At 38.0% G+C, this 13,134-nt stretch overlaps 1 protein-coding gene across 1 annotated transcript; it reads left to right on the top strand.

Moving 5' to 3' along the window:
* The first annotated feature begins 3,771 nt into the window (after positions 1–3,771).
* On the top strand, positions 3,772–10,975 carry yrdc (yrdC N(6)-threonylcarbamoyltransferase domain containing). The gene is made up of 6 exons (XM_041792858.1): positions 3,772–4,080; positions 5,917–6,112; positions 7,840–7,954; positions 8,036–8,155; positions 8,465–8,595; positions 10,202–10,975. The coding sequence occupies exons 1-6, from the start codon at positions 3,909–3,911 to the stop codon at positions 10,269–10,271; spliced, it is 804 nt and encodes a 267-aa protein (XP_041648792.1). The 5' UTR covers positions 3,772–3,908; the 3' UTR covers positions 10,272–10,975.
* The last annotated feature ends 2,159 nt before the right edge of the window (positions 10,976–13,134 follow it).

Below are 13,134 nucleotides of genomic sequence, written 5' to 3'. Positions count from 1 at the left end.
GTGCAGCACCACTACAGACTTTTGTATACAACTGCTGTAAAGTAGCATTTAAAAAGACGGTGTCCTGGCGACAATGTAAATACATTTTAGTGTTAACATCTTTGAGAAATGTGTAGATTATTCTAGAATTTGTATTTTTGTATAGACTTTTAAATTACTAACTCTCAGAGTTTGGAGCTAATGTATCCCTGCATTCTTTCCCCGTCACGTTTATGCAGAAGAGTTTTTGCTGTGTTTAGTTGAATAGTTCTACTAGCAGCTGGGCTTTTGTACAGTCTAAAGATGTAACACATAGCAAGAATAATTTAACATTATTGTTTCACAAGGGACACAATGCAATGATGATAGAGTGAAGGCATCACGCCCTGCATGCTGGAGAGTAGAGCTACTTGGCCTTACAACACAACTTTTCTGTGAGCCTCCTTGCCTTGACAGTCTCTGTTTCAGACTTGCCATCGACATGGTGACACGCTCATCTCCATCGAGTCTCAGGCAATCACTTGAGTATATCAAAGGAAGACATGGGAATTGAGACAGAAAGTTTTTATGTTTTACCCAGAGTCAGAGTTATGAATGGATATGCAGCTTTGCTACACGTATAACCAACCGCCACATAACATGTGCAGGTGATGTGATCATGCAAACATGTCGCTCTTTTCATTTTTATTTTTGCCATTCTTTTGAGGAGCATTCCCTCAGTTTACTGGTGCCAAGACGGCAGGTGGTAATGTTGTGAAAGGCTCCAGTCACATATTTTGTGCTCGATACCATTCCAAGTATGCAGTTTTGGATATCTATGAATTTACTTGACTCCAAAAGAAAAATATTTTCATTTACTTATGATTACCTTGGTGAGGCATTCTTTCAAAATACTGCCACGAGTCAAGCTCACACCATCAGTATAACATCTTACATGCATACTGTCACTGAACACAACTATGCAATTTTAAGTGTGGCATTCATGTGTTTAAATACTGACTTCAGGACTAAGATTATTTATTCCCCCTCCATCCAATTGTATTCTGCTACAAAGTTTTATGCAGAACTCAAAGAGGCAAATGTTGCTTTTTCAATGCATTCATGTAAAGCACGTTTCTCACATTTTATATGTCACATCTGGACTGGTGTTATTAGGGAGTTATATCACAGCAACCCTGCTCACATATTTAAAACAGACTGGATTTGTTTGAGGACTTGGTGAATGATTCTGTTTTAAGAATTATTTTGGACAAATGTACGCAGCTTTCCTTTTTTACGCTCTGTGTGAAGCCATGTTTCATTGGGGCTTACTTCGCTTATGTAACAATCTCAGCCTTTCACATTTTTAAATTCAATGTACATGGGTAATATGTTGGCTCATCTTCACCATCAAACTCATATTTGTGTTAATTTGTAGGCAGAGAAATGGTTTTTGGACCTGTGTCCCAGCATTGTTCATAACTTTACCTGAGAAGGTAAAGTCTGTGAATCCCTGATGGTGACATTTGTTTGGAAGCACATCGTTTGATCAAATATGTACAGCCAGAGTGATTTTTTTTTTTTTTTTGGGTATGAAGGTCCTGAATTTTTTGATGAAATTTTTAGAAATGTTAATATTAAGTTTAAAAAATGGGGGAAACTATATGCTTCCAAAGGAATGTCTTTACACCCAAAGAGTGAGGAACTGTAAAGGATTTGTATTTTTTAAAAGAATGTACAATGTGAAAATGTTTGCTTATGCTTGTTTCATATAAAGTATTATAATGAATAACTTTCTGAATTGAGAGCAATATAATACTAATAAAACTTTATCCTTGTCACTGAAATTATTTTTTTCATACTCTTACCTTTTTTTTTAATTTACAAACTTAATGACATTTATTCAGTTATGGAGCATAAAAGGAAACAACAAAAAAGACTGCCATCCTTTTGGTCATGTCTCTGGCGCAGATGCATCCTGATGAGATCTCCTCTGTGGAAAAACACCAAAATTAATTTTGGAAAATTCAGCAGTGATTCACAAGAGTCCTGTGAGAAAAAACAGATCACCTCTAGAGCTTTACTGAGATCCTTTAGGTCATTCAGGACAGTGTTACACAGGTGTATCTTCTCAGACAGACACTCCAGTCTGCACTGTACCTCCTCCAGCTTCTGTGGAGAAGAAAACGTTCAGTCTTCAACCAGCCAGCCATTAAAATGTTCAAATGGAGACCCATGGAGGTTAGCAATATCATGGTCCAGTGTAAATTTAATCTGTGATAACTAATAATTAAATTTAACCTGAATAACCACTCTTAGCAGAGCAACAAAAAATAAATTGATTTATGCACTAGTGCAATATAGCCTGTTTTTTCCAAGATGCAAACCTCTTCAAACAGAGCTACCTGTTTATTGGTGCTGTTGACAATGTGGTGGGCACGTTGATAAACCACTTGGAAAGTAATATCAAATTTTATGACTAAGCCATGGTGTGCACAAAAGTAAGGATACCAGAAAATAAAGTACAAAGAACTGACACTAAGGGGAAAATAATTAAATGCAATGAAAAACAGAAAAAAATGGCAACATAAGTTAAAAGTTGGGGAAAAACTGGCAAAATAAATGATGAGAAGAGGTTAAAAGAGGCAAAAACAGGCTATAAAAAAGCCAAAAAATGGGGCAAAAAATTGATAGAAAATGGTGAAAGTAGTTTAAAAGTTGCAAAAAAAATAGGTCTGATGTGGAAGAAAAGTTGCAAAAAAAAAAAAAAAACAAGTTGCATAAAGGGGTTTTAGAGCTGCAAAAATGAGTTAAAAAGATAGGGGAATGCAATTAAATGGGGAGAAGGCAAAACTGGGATAAAAGTTGGGAAAATAGGTTACAAAGTAATGGCAAACAGGCAATAAAGGATAGGGAAAATGTGAGAAGTGTAAAAAATGGGTTTAGAGCAGAGAAAAAGGGGGCCAAAAGTAGCAAAATGGGTTGACAGTTGCATAAAACCGACAGATATGGTCAAAATGGGGCTATAAACTCGCAAAATGAGTCAAGAGGGGAAAAAATGGCCTACAGGTGGAAAGAAGCGGTAAAATGTTGCAGAAGGAGGTGAAAAGTGGGTGACAATTTCAACATCACAACCTATAATAGCTTCACATACTTTTCAGTTTTAAAATGAAGTAACTGTTGCATACACATCAGTATCTTCAATAAATCATATCTCGAGGGGGGCATTCATTGGGTTTTTCAGAGGCCTAGCCAATTCTGTTGGCGGTCCTGCCTATGGACCAGATTGTGACTTACCTGTGTGACTTCTGAACCGCCCTCGTCAGTCCCTATGGTCATGTTTTCTTCCGAACGATCTGTAGCTGTTTAAAAACACTCTTAGAGAAGTAGGCTTTTGACAAGTGACAATGCAGAAAGTTTCATGATTTGTTACCTGTGTCCTCGGCCATGACCAAAGACATGTTTAATCCGTTATATTTAGTTTCCATGTTGGATTTGGCCTCTGCATTTTTACATGGGTGGTCACAGGTGATTCAAATGTCACTAATTAAGGTCGGAGTCACGCAAAACACAATATCCATCTGACTGTGAGACGGGATGACAAAGAGTGATATTCCAGACATAATACGATTTCATGTCGCTTTATAATTGGTATAGCCTTTTAATGTAAATAAATGTGACGGCAAATTTTAACAATAGGCATCTTAACGTCTAGATGGTTATTTAAAAATGAAAAAAAAAAAAACATAAAAGTGGTTGAAAAGCTTAAACTCAAATATTTTTCAAGTCAACTTCTACTGCGGATTAGAGGAAACGTGCAGCTGGCCCTTTAAGAAAATTTGCGTCATTGTTTGGGGGACGTAACCCGGAACACTTCTGTTATTTCATCAGGCGACAACATGCTCTGTGTGGCTCTGGACTGACTCTGACATGACAGTAGTTTGGGATTTATGAAGTCCCTTTTTAACATTGCAGTAAAACGGTTTAACATCAGAGGAGCTCACAGTTCAGCAGCAGCGCAGACTCTCAGAGGAGACATGTGTAAAGAGCTGAAGACTAAAGTGCTGCGGCTACTGCCGCCGACCTCCAATGGCCCGTCTCTTCACCAGGAGGACCAAACAGGTGAGAAACTGCACGTGGGGGACTGATACAGGCTATGTTTAAAATGAGATGAAGAGTTGCATTGAGTTTTGAGTGGAGAGGAACGACCGTAACAGGCTGTTTGGCTGAAGATAACGTTAATGTAAACATTACAGTGTGTTACATCAGATTCCTGTTTTTCCTGCCATGCGTGACACAGACCTGCCATATAATTATAGCTAAACTAAAGGCACAATCAACACTGATTAAAAATAAAACTGGGGCTTTAGTACAGTGTTTGTAAACATAGGTTAGCAGCCACAGTGTGAACAGCTGTCTCTGTAACTAACACCACCATATCGGTTTGTTTAATGCTTTATGTGACAGTTTCTATTCTCAATGACAGCAGATTCTGCTAATTGAATCTAAACGTGAAAAATAATGAATGAAATGAAGTGTAGCCTTAGATGTATTGATGTTTAGAATTTTTTAAAAAGGTGTTAAACGCTCCCTTACAGTCCAATGGGTTTCTACAAAAGTGGCATTTATACAAAATAGCACATAGATAAAATCACAAGTGTTATGAATACTATGGATCGCTGATGAAACTGGCTAATTTTAAACAGCCCCCTTACAGACAAGCATTTAACTACTTCATGGAAGAGATGGTTGGTAAATACTATGCAAAACTGTCATCATAATTACATGACTAGTTTTCCCTGGAAATCCTGATTTGCTGAACAGTAGAGATAAAAAAAAAAAATCAACATAAATATTACCACAGTTCAACAGGGACAAATAATTAACAATATATAACAAAAGTAAGAAATAAATATGTGCAAACAATACTTACAACATACAAATATAAAATCACATAACAAATTACAATATATCAGAACATTAGTAGTAATAATAATAACAATAACAGCATTATTTACATATCTACATGTGCACCTTTGCTTGCGGAAGGACCAGGTTACAAGTAAAAAGCACAAACTGTGCATAGTACTGATGTGAAAAGAAGACTAAATTCTCAGGAAACATTACGATTACTGTTATTATCTGAAAAAATTACATGTAAAAAATTTAACATGCCTCAAAAAAATGTATGCAAGTGGTATTTTGAAAAACCATTTCAGATTCAAAGAAATACTGCACCTTTTGCTATTTGAAAATAGCAGTAGGACCATTTAATCTAAATTTAGATTAATTACCTAGCCTTAATCAGCAGTATGTTATACAGGGACACTCAAATTTTACTTGCTTTTTAAGTAATATTTCACTTGATATTCTGTTATCATAGCCAGCGAGCAGTGTGTGAAGACTTATTGTTGATGAGATGGTGTATTGAAACCACCATGCCAGAGTGTAGGAGTACAGGATGATCAGCAGCTGCAGAAAAAAGTTTAAACAATGGCATAAGATTGATTTTCACATGGCTTTCAAATGGTGCCTTTATACTAAGTGGACGCCTTTGACATGCATGAATGTTGCTTAAAACAGGAGAAAACCTGCTTAACAAAAGTGTACTTTGCAGGTAAATATACCTGGGTGGCCTACACAAGTATTATCCATGTGTGGGAAACACTGCACTAAAGTATGTTCAGCAATAGATGGCATCTGCAACAACCATGGCACAGGGTTTTTTATTTGTTGTGAATCCTTGAACTAGAAGCAGAAGGAGATCAATGTGTTCAAGCAAAATGCTGATATATTTCTCTAACCAATGACAAGAATACAAGACAGAGGGAACCCCTTGTGTAATTGCATTAGTATTTCAATTTATATTTTTGGTGTTTTAATTTTTTTAGGTGTTTTGTTATCATGTCTGTTGCAGTGTCTAATGAATAATCTAATCATGGTGATTTTGACCCACAGGCGCTGCTGGAATCCTGAGTTGCACAGTGAAGGCTCTGAAGGAAGGTAATGTAGTCGCCGTCCCCACTGACACCATCTACGGCTTGGCGTGTCTGGCCCAAAACTCCAAAGCCATCCGAAAAACCTACGACATCAAAGGGAGGAATGGACAGAAGCCGCTGGCCATCTGTGTGGGCGAGATCCAGGATATCTATAAGTGAGTTTGTGTGTGGGTGTCTGCTGGTTCACCTACAGAGCGAGAGGAAGGACTGATCTGATGTAGAGCCTTTTTGTTTGTTGAACAGTGACCCTGAAAAGCTCAGCAAAATATCAGAGTTGTGTTCAGGTGTCAGTCCCTCAGAAGTGTGGTGGATGCTCTGTAGACCTTTCATGATGCAGAAATGTATTAGTCATACACAGAGGAAGAGACTGATTTCCTTTTTCACACCAACACAACACTTTTACATTTTGAGTGACGGGCCCTCCTCTTGTCACATAAAAACCCCAGTGTGCATTAATTACTCAGTTATGTAACTGTGTTTCAAATTAGGGCTGAAAATAAAGACTCAGCATAGATTAATCTGCTGCTTCCATGCAAGAGATCGACACGGCTCGAAGCATTGTTTTCAGTTTGTCTTTCCATCAAGAGCCCTTTGGAGGGATTTTCCTAATCAATGTCCACTCTGACTCACAGGGTGAACTAGTTAGAGTTTGGAGGTTAAAGGTCAAGGTCATTTGGCATCAAGTTCATCCCCTCTTATACTCTAATACTTTGGAGGATTTTCTTCAGACTGCACACATGTCCTCTGTGACTCAAGATAAACTGATTGTATTTTGGAGGTCAAAGGCCAAGGTCATCAGGCCCTATGTTCATCCCTATCTTATGGATGCGACATCTCAAGAACTTTTCAGGAACTTTCTTCAAACTTTTCACAGATGTTCACTCTGATTTAAGGACAAGCTGATTGTATTTTGTTGGTCAACATCAATGGGCCTCATGTTCATCCCTTGCTTGTGAGATTGTTATGAATGACATTACTATGAACACCTTCCAATCCCTTCTTTTTGACCTGACTCACTGCTGTTCTGCCTTTGTTTGGCAGTTGTTTACCTCATAGCGGTTATTCTATTGTGGACATTTACTCAAATAAATGAATCAGTGCTATGCACTTGCATCGCTTTCTGTAAGAAAATAAAAGATAAAATAATAAAAATATAGCCTTGAAATGTGGATCTCTCTGGATATCCAAGGGTTATGAAGGATGGCTCATAGTGTTTTTCTACTTTATTACTCTGCTCTTGCACGGGAAGCAACAATTCTTTCAACCACTCAAAGTCAAAACAATGAGCTTAAAGGCTCAAAATCTGAGATAAAATAAAAGTCAAACCTATTAGTTCAAACGCTTTAAAACAAAAAATTAGATATCAAAATAATGTTTTTAAAAGGCAAATATATGCCTTTACAATTTGGTTTTAAAGATCAAATATGAGATAAAATTCTAAATCATGAGTTTAGAAGGTCAAAATATGAGTTAAATTTTTTGAATTGTGGGTCTAAGAGGTGGAAATATGTGAAATGAAGTCAAAGTTAGGAGTTGAAAAGATCAAATGTGATAAATGTCATAGTAATGTGTTAGAAGGTCTTAAGTATTTAAGTATGACTTAAAATTTAAAATTATGAACCTAAAAGGTCAGAATATAGATAAAGTGAAATCATAAGTTTTGTTATCTGAATTTTGCAATCAGAATTTTGTTAATTAGTCATAAAATATGATGAAGGGAAAAGGTAAACCTCAACGTAAAAACCTTTAGGAGCATGATGGACTCACACAGTGGGACTCTGATATAATCTTATTGTTACTTCACTGATAAAAACATACAGAACTAAAGCAGAAGCATAAATACCCTGCTCATGATAAAACACACATCTGTTTCCCTGCACAGGTACTGTAAGGTGACGGTGAAGGAAACTCTGTTAGAGAACCTGCTGCCGGGTCCCGTCACTCTGGTGTTTGAAAGATCTGAAGCTCTGAACAAAGATCTTAACCCCTTCACTTCAGTGAGTCCTAAATCATCAAACTCGTTATTACTGAATGAATGTCAATCATGTGTTCTTTAAATGTTCTTCTGTGTTATTCAGCTTGTAGGCGTCCGTATCCCTGATCACTCCTTCATGAGACGCCTCTGTCAGATGTGTGGGGAACCACTCGCTCTCACCAGCGCCAACATCAGCTCACAAACCAGCACTGTGGCCGTGCATGTAAGTGTGGGAAGGACAATGGCACATGACAGTTTTCCACACTCTTTATCAGCCTTTCAGTCAGTGTTTTCAAATTATATTCAGTGTTTTCAATTTAATTCAATTCAAAAAACTTTATTCGTCCCCAGGGGGCAATTAAAGGTGCATAGAGCAGCAAATAAACAATAAACAATGTATGCAATGTATGTAATGTTTTCTGAAGCTTTTTAAGCCAGTTAGAAGACTGTTTATCATTGTTGTACCTGTTTCTTGTTCCACTAATGCAGTAGTTCTCGAATATTTAATGCTGTTGTGTTTTCCCCTCTGTAGGAGTTCCAGGAGCTCTGGCCAAGGCTGGCCGTGGTGGTGGACGGAGGACCAATTGGAGACCAGAGCCGGCTCGGATCAACAGTGGTCGACCTCTCAGTACTCGGCAAACACCGCATCATCAGACCTGGATGGTGAGCTTGTTTAGCTTTTACTTAGCATAAAATACACAAAGTTTTTGATTCAATTCAAGCATAAAATTCTGTCATATCTGTATTTCTGAATTTCTTTCACAATGGCATTTATAATGTTCTAAGTGGATGTGTTTGAGGTCAGATTATTCTACCACACAATGTCCCCTGCAATCATGACAGTATGTGAAGGTTCAGATTTCAGTAATCAATGATTATTGATCCCAGTGATCTGTGTGGACACTGATGTTGCACTGATGTTATCAATCACGTTCACCATCACTTCTGCATTTCTAAACATTTAGATTGCACTCAGTCCAAACTACATACTGATTCTAAATAAAAAAGTTTTAATATGTATGAATAAAGTTTACACTCACACAAAAGATAATAAAGCAAGATTATTGATAGTGCATCATTTGGCATTGTAAGTTCTGCGTAAGAGCTCTCATGTACTCAGTGATTTTTTATCCTCCTCTTTTTTCTCTCTCTGCATCGACCTTTCTGTTTTAGCATCACCCTCTTCTCTCTTCCTTTCTGCATCTACCTCTTTTTTCTGCATCTCCTTTTCCTCTCTTCATGTCCCTTTCTCTCTTGCTGTGTCTCTTTGCATATCCTTCTTTGTCTGCACATGCCTTTTCTCTCTATCTGCCTCTCCCTCTTTTCTCTTCTGCTTCTTCCTTCATCCCCTCTCCTCCTACATCTACCTCTTTTTCTGCAATTTCTCCTTCCTTCTATGTGGCTCCCTTATTTCTTGCTGCCTTTCCCTCTTCTCACTTTTTGCAAAGGTCTCTTCTTTCTTTCTCTGCATCTTTCCTTCTAAATCTCCTTTTTCTGTATTTCTGCATTACCTTCTATACCTTTTTTGCATCGCTTTCTTCTCTCTTCCGGTTTCTCCCTCCACTTTCTGCATATCCCTCTCTTTTTCTGCAATGCCCTCTTCTCTCTTCCTGCATCTCCCTCTTACTTTTTTTCTGCATCACCCTCTTGTCTCTTTCTAGCTCTCCCTTTTTTCTTTCGGCAGCACCTTGTCTTTCACTGTATCTCCTTATGCTTTCTTTTTGCATCCTCCTCCTCTTTTCCTGCATCTCCCTGGTACTTTTCTACATTTTCTCTGCTCTCTTTCTGCAAATACAAGAAACACACTCTTACTTTCTCTCATTATACAGGCTTCAAATTAGCAGCATTTAAAATCACAAATACACCACAGACTGAAGTGTAATGTGACCGTTCCTTCAGGTTTCCTTTCCCTGCATGACTCAGGAATTTATGCGCCAAAGGTTAATTTCTTCGTAAAATCCACCTGCACGCAGCACCTGCCAGTGTTTTTGTTTCCTGCTGCGTCATTAAAAAGTCATCCATCACTGGCAGGATGATCCATCGTCGCTGTCTGCTAAGATTAAGCATGTGCACACTTATTATTCAAATATTATGAGCATTAAAAGTAATGGGGCTGTTTTGCAATAATCAGTGAACTAAAACAGAGTTACAGTTAAAGTCACTTTCTCACTACAAATTGAGTGCCACCCCAGTCCTCTAAACCTCTTAGATCTTACTGTGCAGGAGACTCGCTACATTAAACAAGAAATGACTGTAAATCTCTTTTCAGTGCCCTTTCCTCTACGGTTGATGTGCTGGAGCACCAATATGGACTGTCAGAGGACCCGGGGGAAGCATGACGTTTGAACTCTGCACACTCCACAACACATGTTGAGACGCACAACACGCTCTGACCCTGGACTTCCTTAGAGAGGACGAGTCTTTATTTTCATGCACACAAGGAAGGAGTTCCTCCCTGGAAAGAAGACAACTCAGGAAAAGCTGGTTGTGGGTGGGTGGTAGTGGCTTTGAGATCTGAACTCTCTTCTTTATTTCCTGCCTTTGACATCTCCAGCCGATGTCTGTCAATTATTTCTTAAGACACATTTAACAAGTTCAGTTACACGGTTTGGGAACGTTATCTTTTTTCTATAGTCAAAGAATACGGCTTATGTGGAATGAAAATGGCTTGAGTTTTTATTTTGATATATCTCTATAAGGATATGGGTTATTGGCACATATTCCATGGCCTGAATCAGTCAGTTTGATACTTTAAGGGCAAACTTGATTGATTATATATCATATATTGCCATTTATTTAAATATAAACCCCTTGTTTTTATGTTATATAAGTCACACAGACATGTTACGGTTATGTTGTGGCTTAGTGTATGGTCAGATGGAATGTACTAACTATAGTATGTCAAAGTATAGACAAAATGTCATCCAGCTGCATGTTTTAGACTTCTGATTTTTTCTAAATTTTCATCCCCTGATGTAAAGTAATTGTTTGAATGGACAGCACTGGCACAGCCACAATAAAAGATGTACTGTTGTTTTTTTTAGTAGAAGAGTGTTTTTTCCAAGATTCATATGTCTGTTTTCAAGTTTTCTGGCTTCATTTCATTATTGATTTTTCAGTGGAAGAAAGAAAACCAACTCTTTCTTTATCAAAGTGAAAACAGATTTCTACAAAAAATATATAATGTAAAATAAGTGAGTGCATAAATATTCACCCCCTTTAAAGTGACTGACGTAATTCAACAGAGGTCCAGCCACTTGGTGCTAGTAGTCTCAAAATTAGTGAAATGGGGATCACCTGAGTGTAGTGAATGTTTATCAAGTGATTGTAGTATAAAGACACTTGTGTCTGGAAGGTCCTGTCACTGGTTCATCAGTATTCCTGCCTACTATTACACCATGAAGACAAAAGAAAAGTCCAACTTTTAAACCTTTCTCTCAGTCCAACTGAGAGAAAAGTTTAAAGAAAACTGTAAGTCAGAAGATTGGTTAAAAAAAAAACCCCAAGGCACTGAAATCCCCCAGAGTTCAGTTAAATGCATCATCAAGAAATGGAAGGAATTTGTCATGTGTAAATCTGCCTAGATCAGGCCATCCTTACAAACTGAGTGACTGTGCAAGAATGAGACTAGTGAGAGAAGCCACCAAAACACCTATGACTAATCTGAAGGAGTTAAAAGTTTCAGCAGCTAAGAGGAGAGAGACTCTGCATACAACTGTTGCCCGGGTTCTTCACCAGTCAAAGCTTTATGGGAGAAGGCAAAGAGCCACTGTTTAAGAAAACTCATTAAATCTCGACTAGAGTTTGCCAAAAGGTATGTCGGAGACTCCATGGTCAAGTGGAAAACAGTTATTTGGTCAGATGAGACTAAAATGGTGATTTTTGGCTGCCAGCCAAAACATTATGTTTGGCCAACACAAAACAATATACATCCCCATAAACACCATCCCAACTATGAAGCTGGGTGGTAGCAGCATCATGCTTTAAGGTAGGGGGTAAAATGAATGTGGCAAAATAAAGGAAAATCCTGGAGGACAATCTTACTCATTCTGCAAGAGAACTACAACTTGGAAGAAGATTTATTTCCTAGTAAGACAATGTCAAGACATAAACAGTGAAAGCTACACAGAAATAACAAAGTGAATGTTCTGGAGTGGCCAAGTCAAAGCCCAGACCACAGTCCAATAAAAAATTTCTGGCTGGACTTGAAAAAGGGCTGTTCACGCCTGTTCCCTGTGGTACCTAACAGGGCTTGAGCAGTTTCACAAAGAAGAATGGAGAAAATTGCAGTGAAGATGGGGTGTTTTTTGTCAAAAAAGCCCAATTATATTAACAGTGATTGGTTTATTAAATCATTAAAAGGGTAAAACATCCAAGGGGGTGAATACATTTTTAGGTGCTGTATATATAGCCAGTGTCAATATCTGGAGAATTTAAGGTCATTTTGTCTTCAGTCTTTTACAACAAAAAGCTCAGGTTTATCATCACAGTGCTGACACTGTCTGACTTTGATTTCTAAACTAACAGTGTCTTGTGCTATACACCTGTGCTACAAGAACTTGATGGGTACTTAATCTTATTGTTCTTTTTTTTTTTTTTTGTCCTTTCTTGTTCAGATTCAGAGACCTCAGATTTGGGAATATGACAGAATATTTAACACTTTCCCTAATTAACACTTTTCACTGTCTTTTTTAACCATGTGATAAACAAGACAAGTGAATAAATCAACTCTAGAGGTGCTGAAAAATGACTGTCAAAACCAGGCGTACTGTTTCTGCTTACTTTTTGCCTTTACACATGGACTATATTGCCAAAAGTATTCGCTCACCTGCCTTGACTCGCATATGAACTTAAGTGACATTCCATTCTTAATCCATAGGGTTTAATATGACGTTGGTCCACCCTTTGCAGCTATAACAGCTTCAACTCTTCTAGGAAGGCTTTCCACAAGGTTTAGGAGTGTGTTTATGGGAATTTTTGACTATTCGTCCAGAAGCGCATTTGTGTGGTCACACACTGATGTTGGACGAGAAGGCCTGGCTCTCAGTCTCCACTACTATCAACACTATCGGGTTGAGGTCAGGACTCTGTGCAGACCAGTCAAGTTCATCCACACCAAACTCTCTCATCCATGTCTTTATGGACCTGGCTTTGTGCACTGGTGCACAGTCATGCTGGAACAGGAAGGAGCCATCCCCAAAC

Source organism: Cheilinus undulatus, linkage group 8 (assembly GCF_018320785.1).
Source record: "Cheilinus undulatus linkage group 8, ASM1832078v1, whole genome shotgun sequence".
NCBI lineage: Eukaryota > Metazoa > Chordata > Actinopteri > Labriformes > Labridae > Cheilinus > Cheilinus undulatus.
Note: the sequence above shows the minus strand (reverse complement) of the source record. Positions and strands in the feature narration are given on the sequence as shown.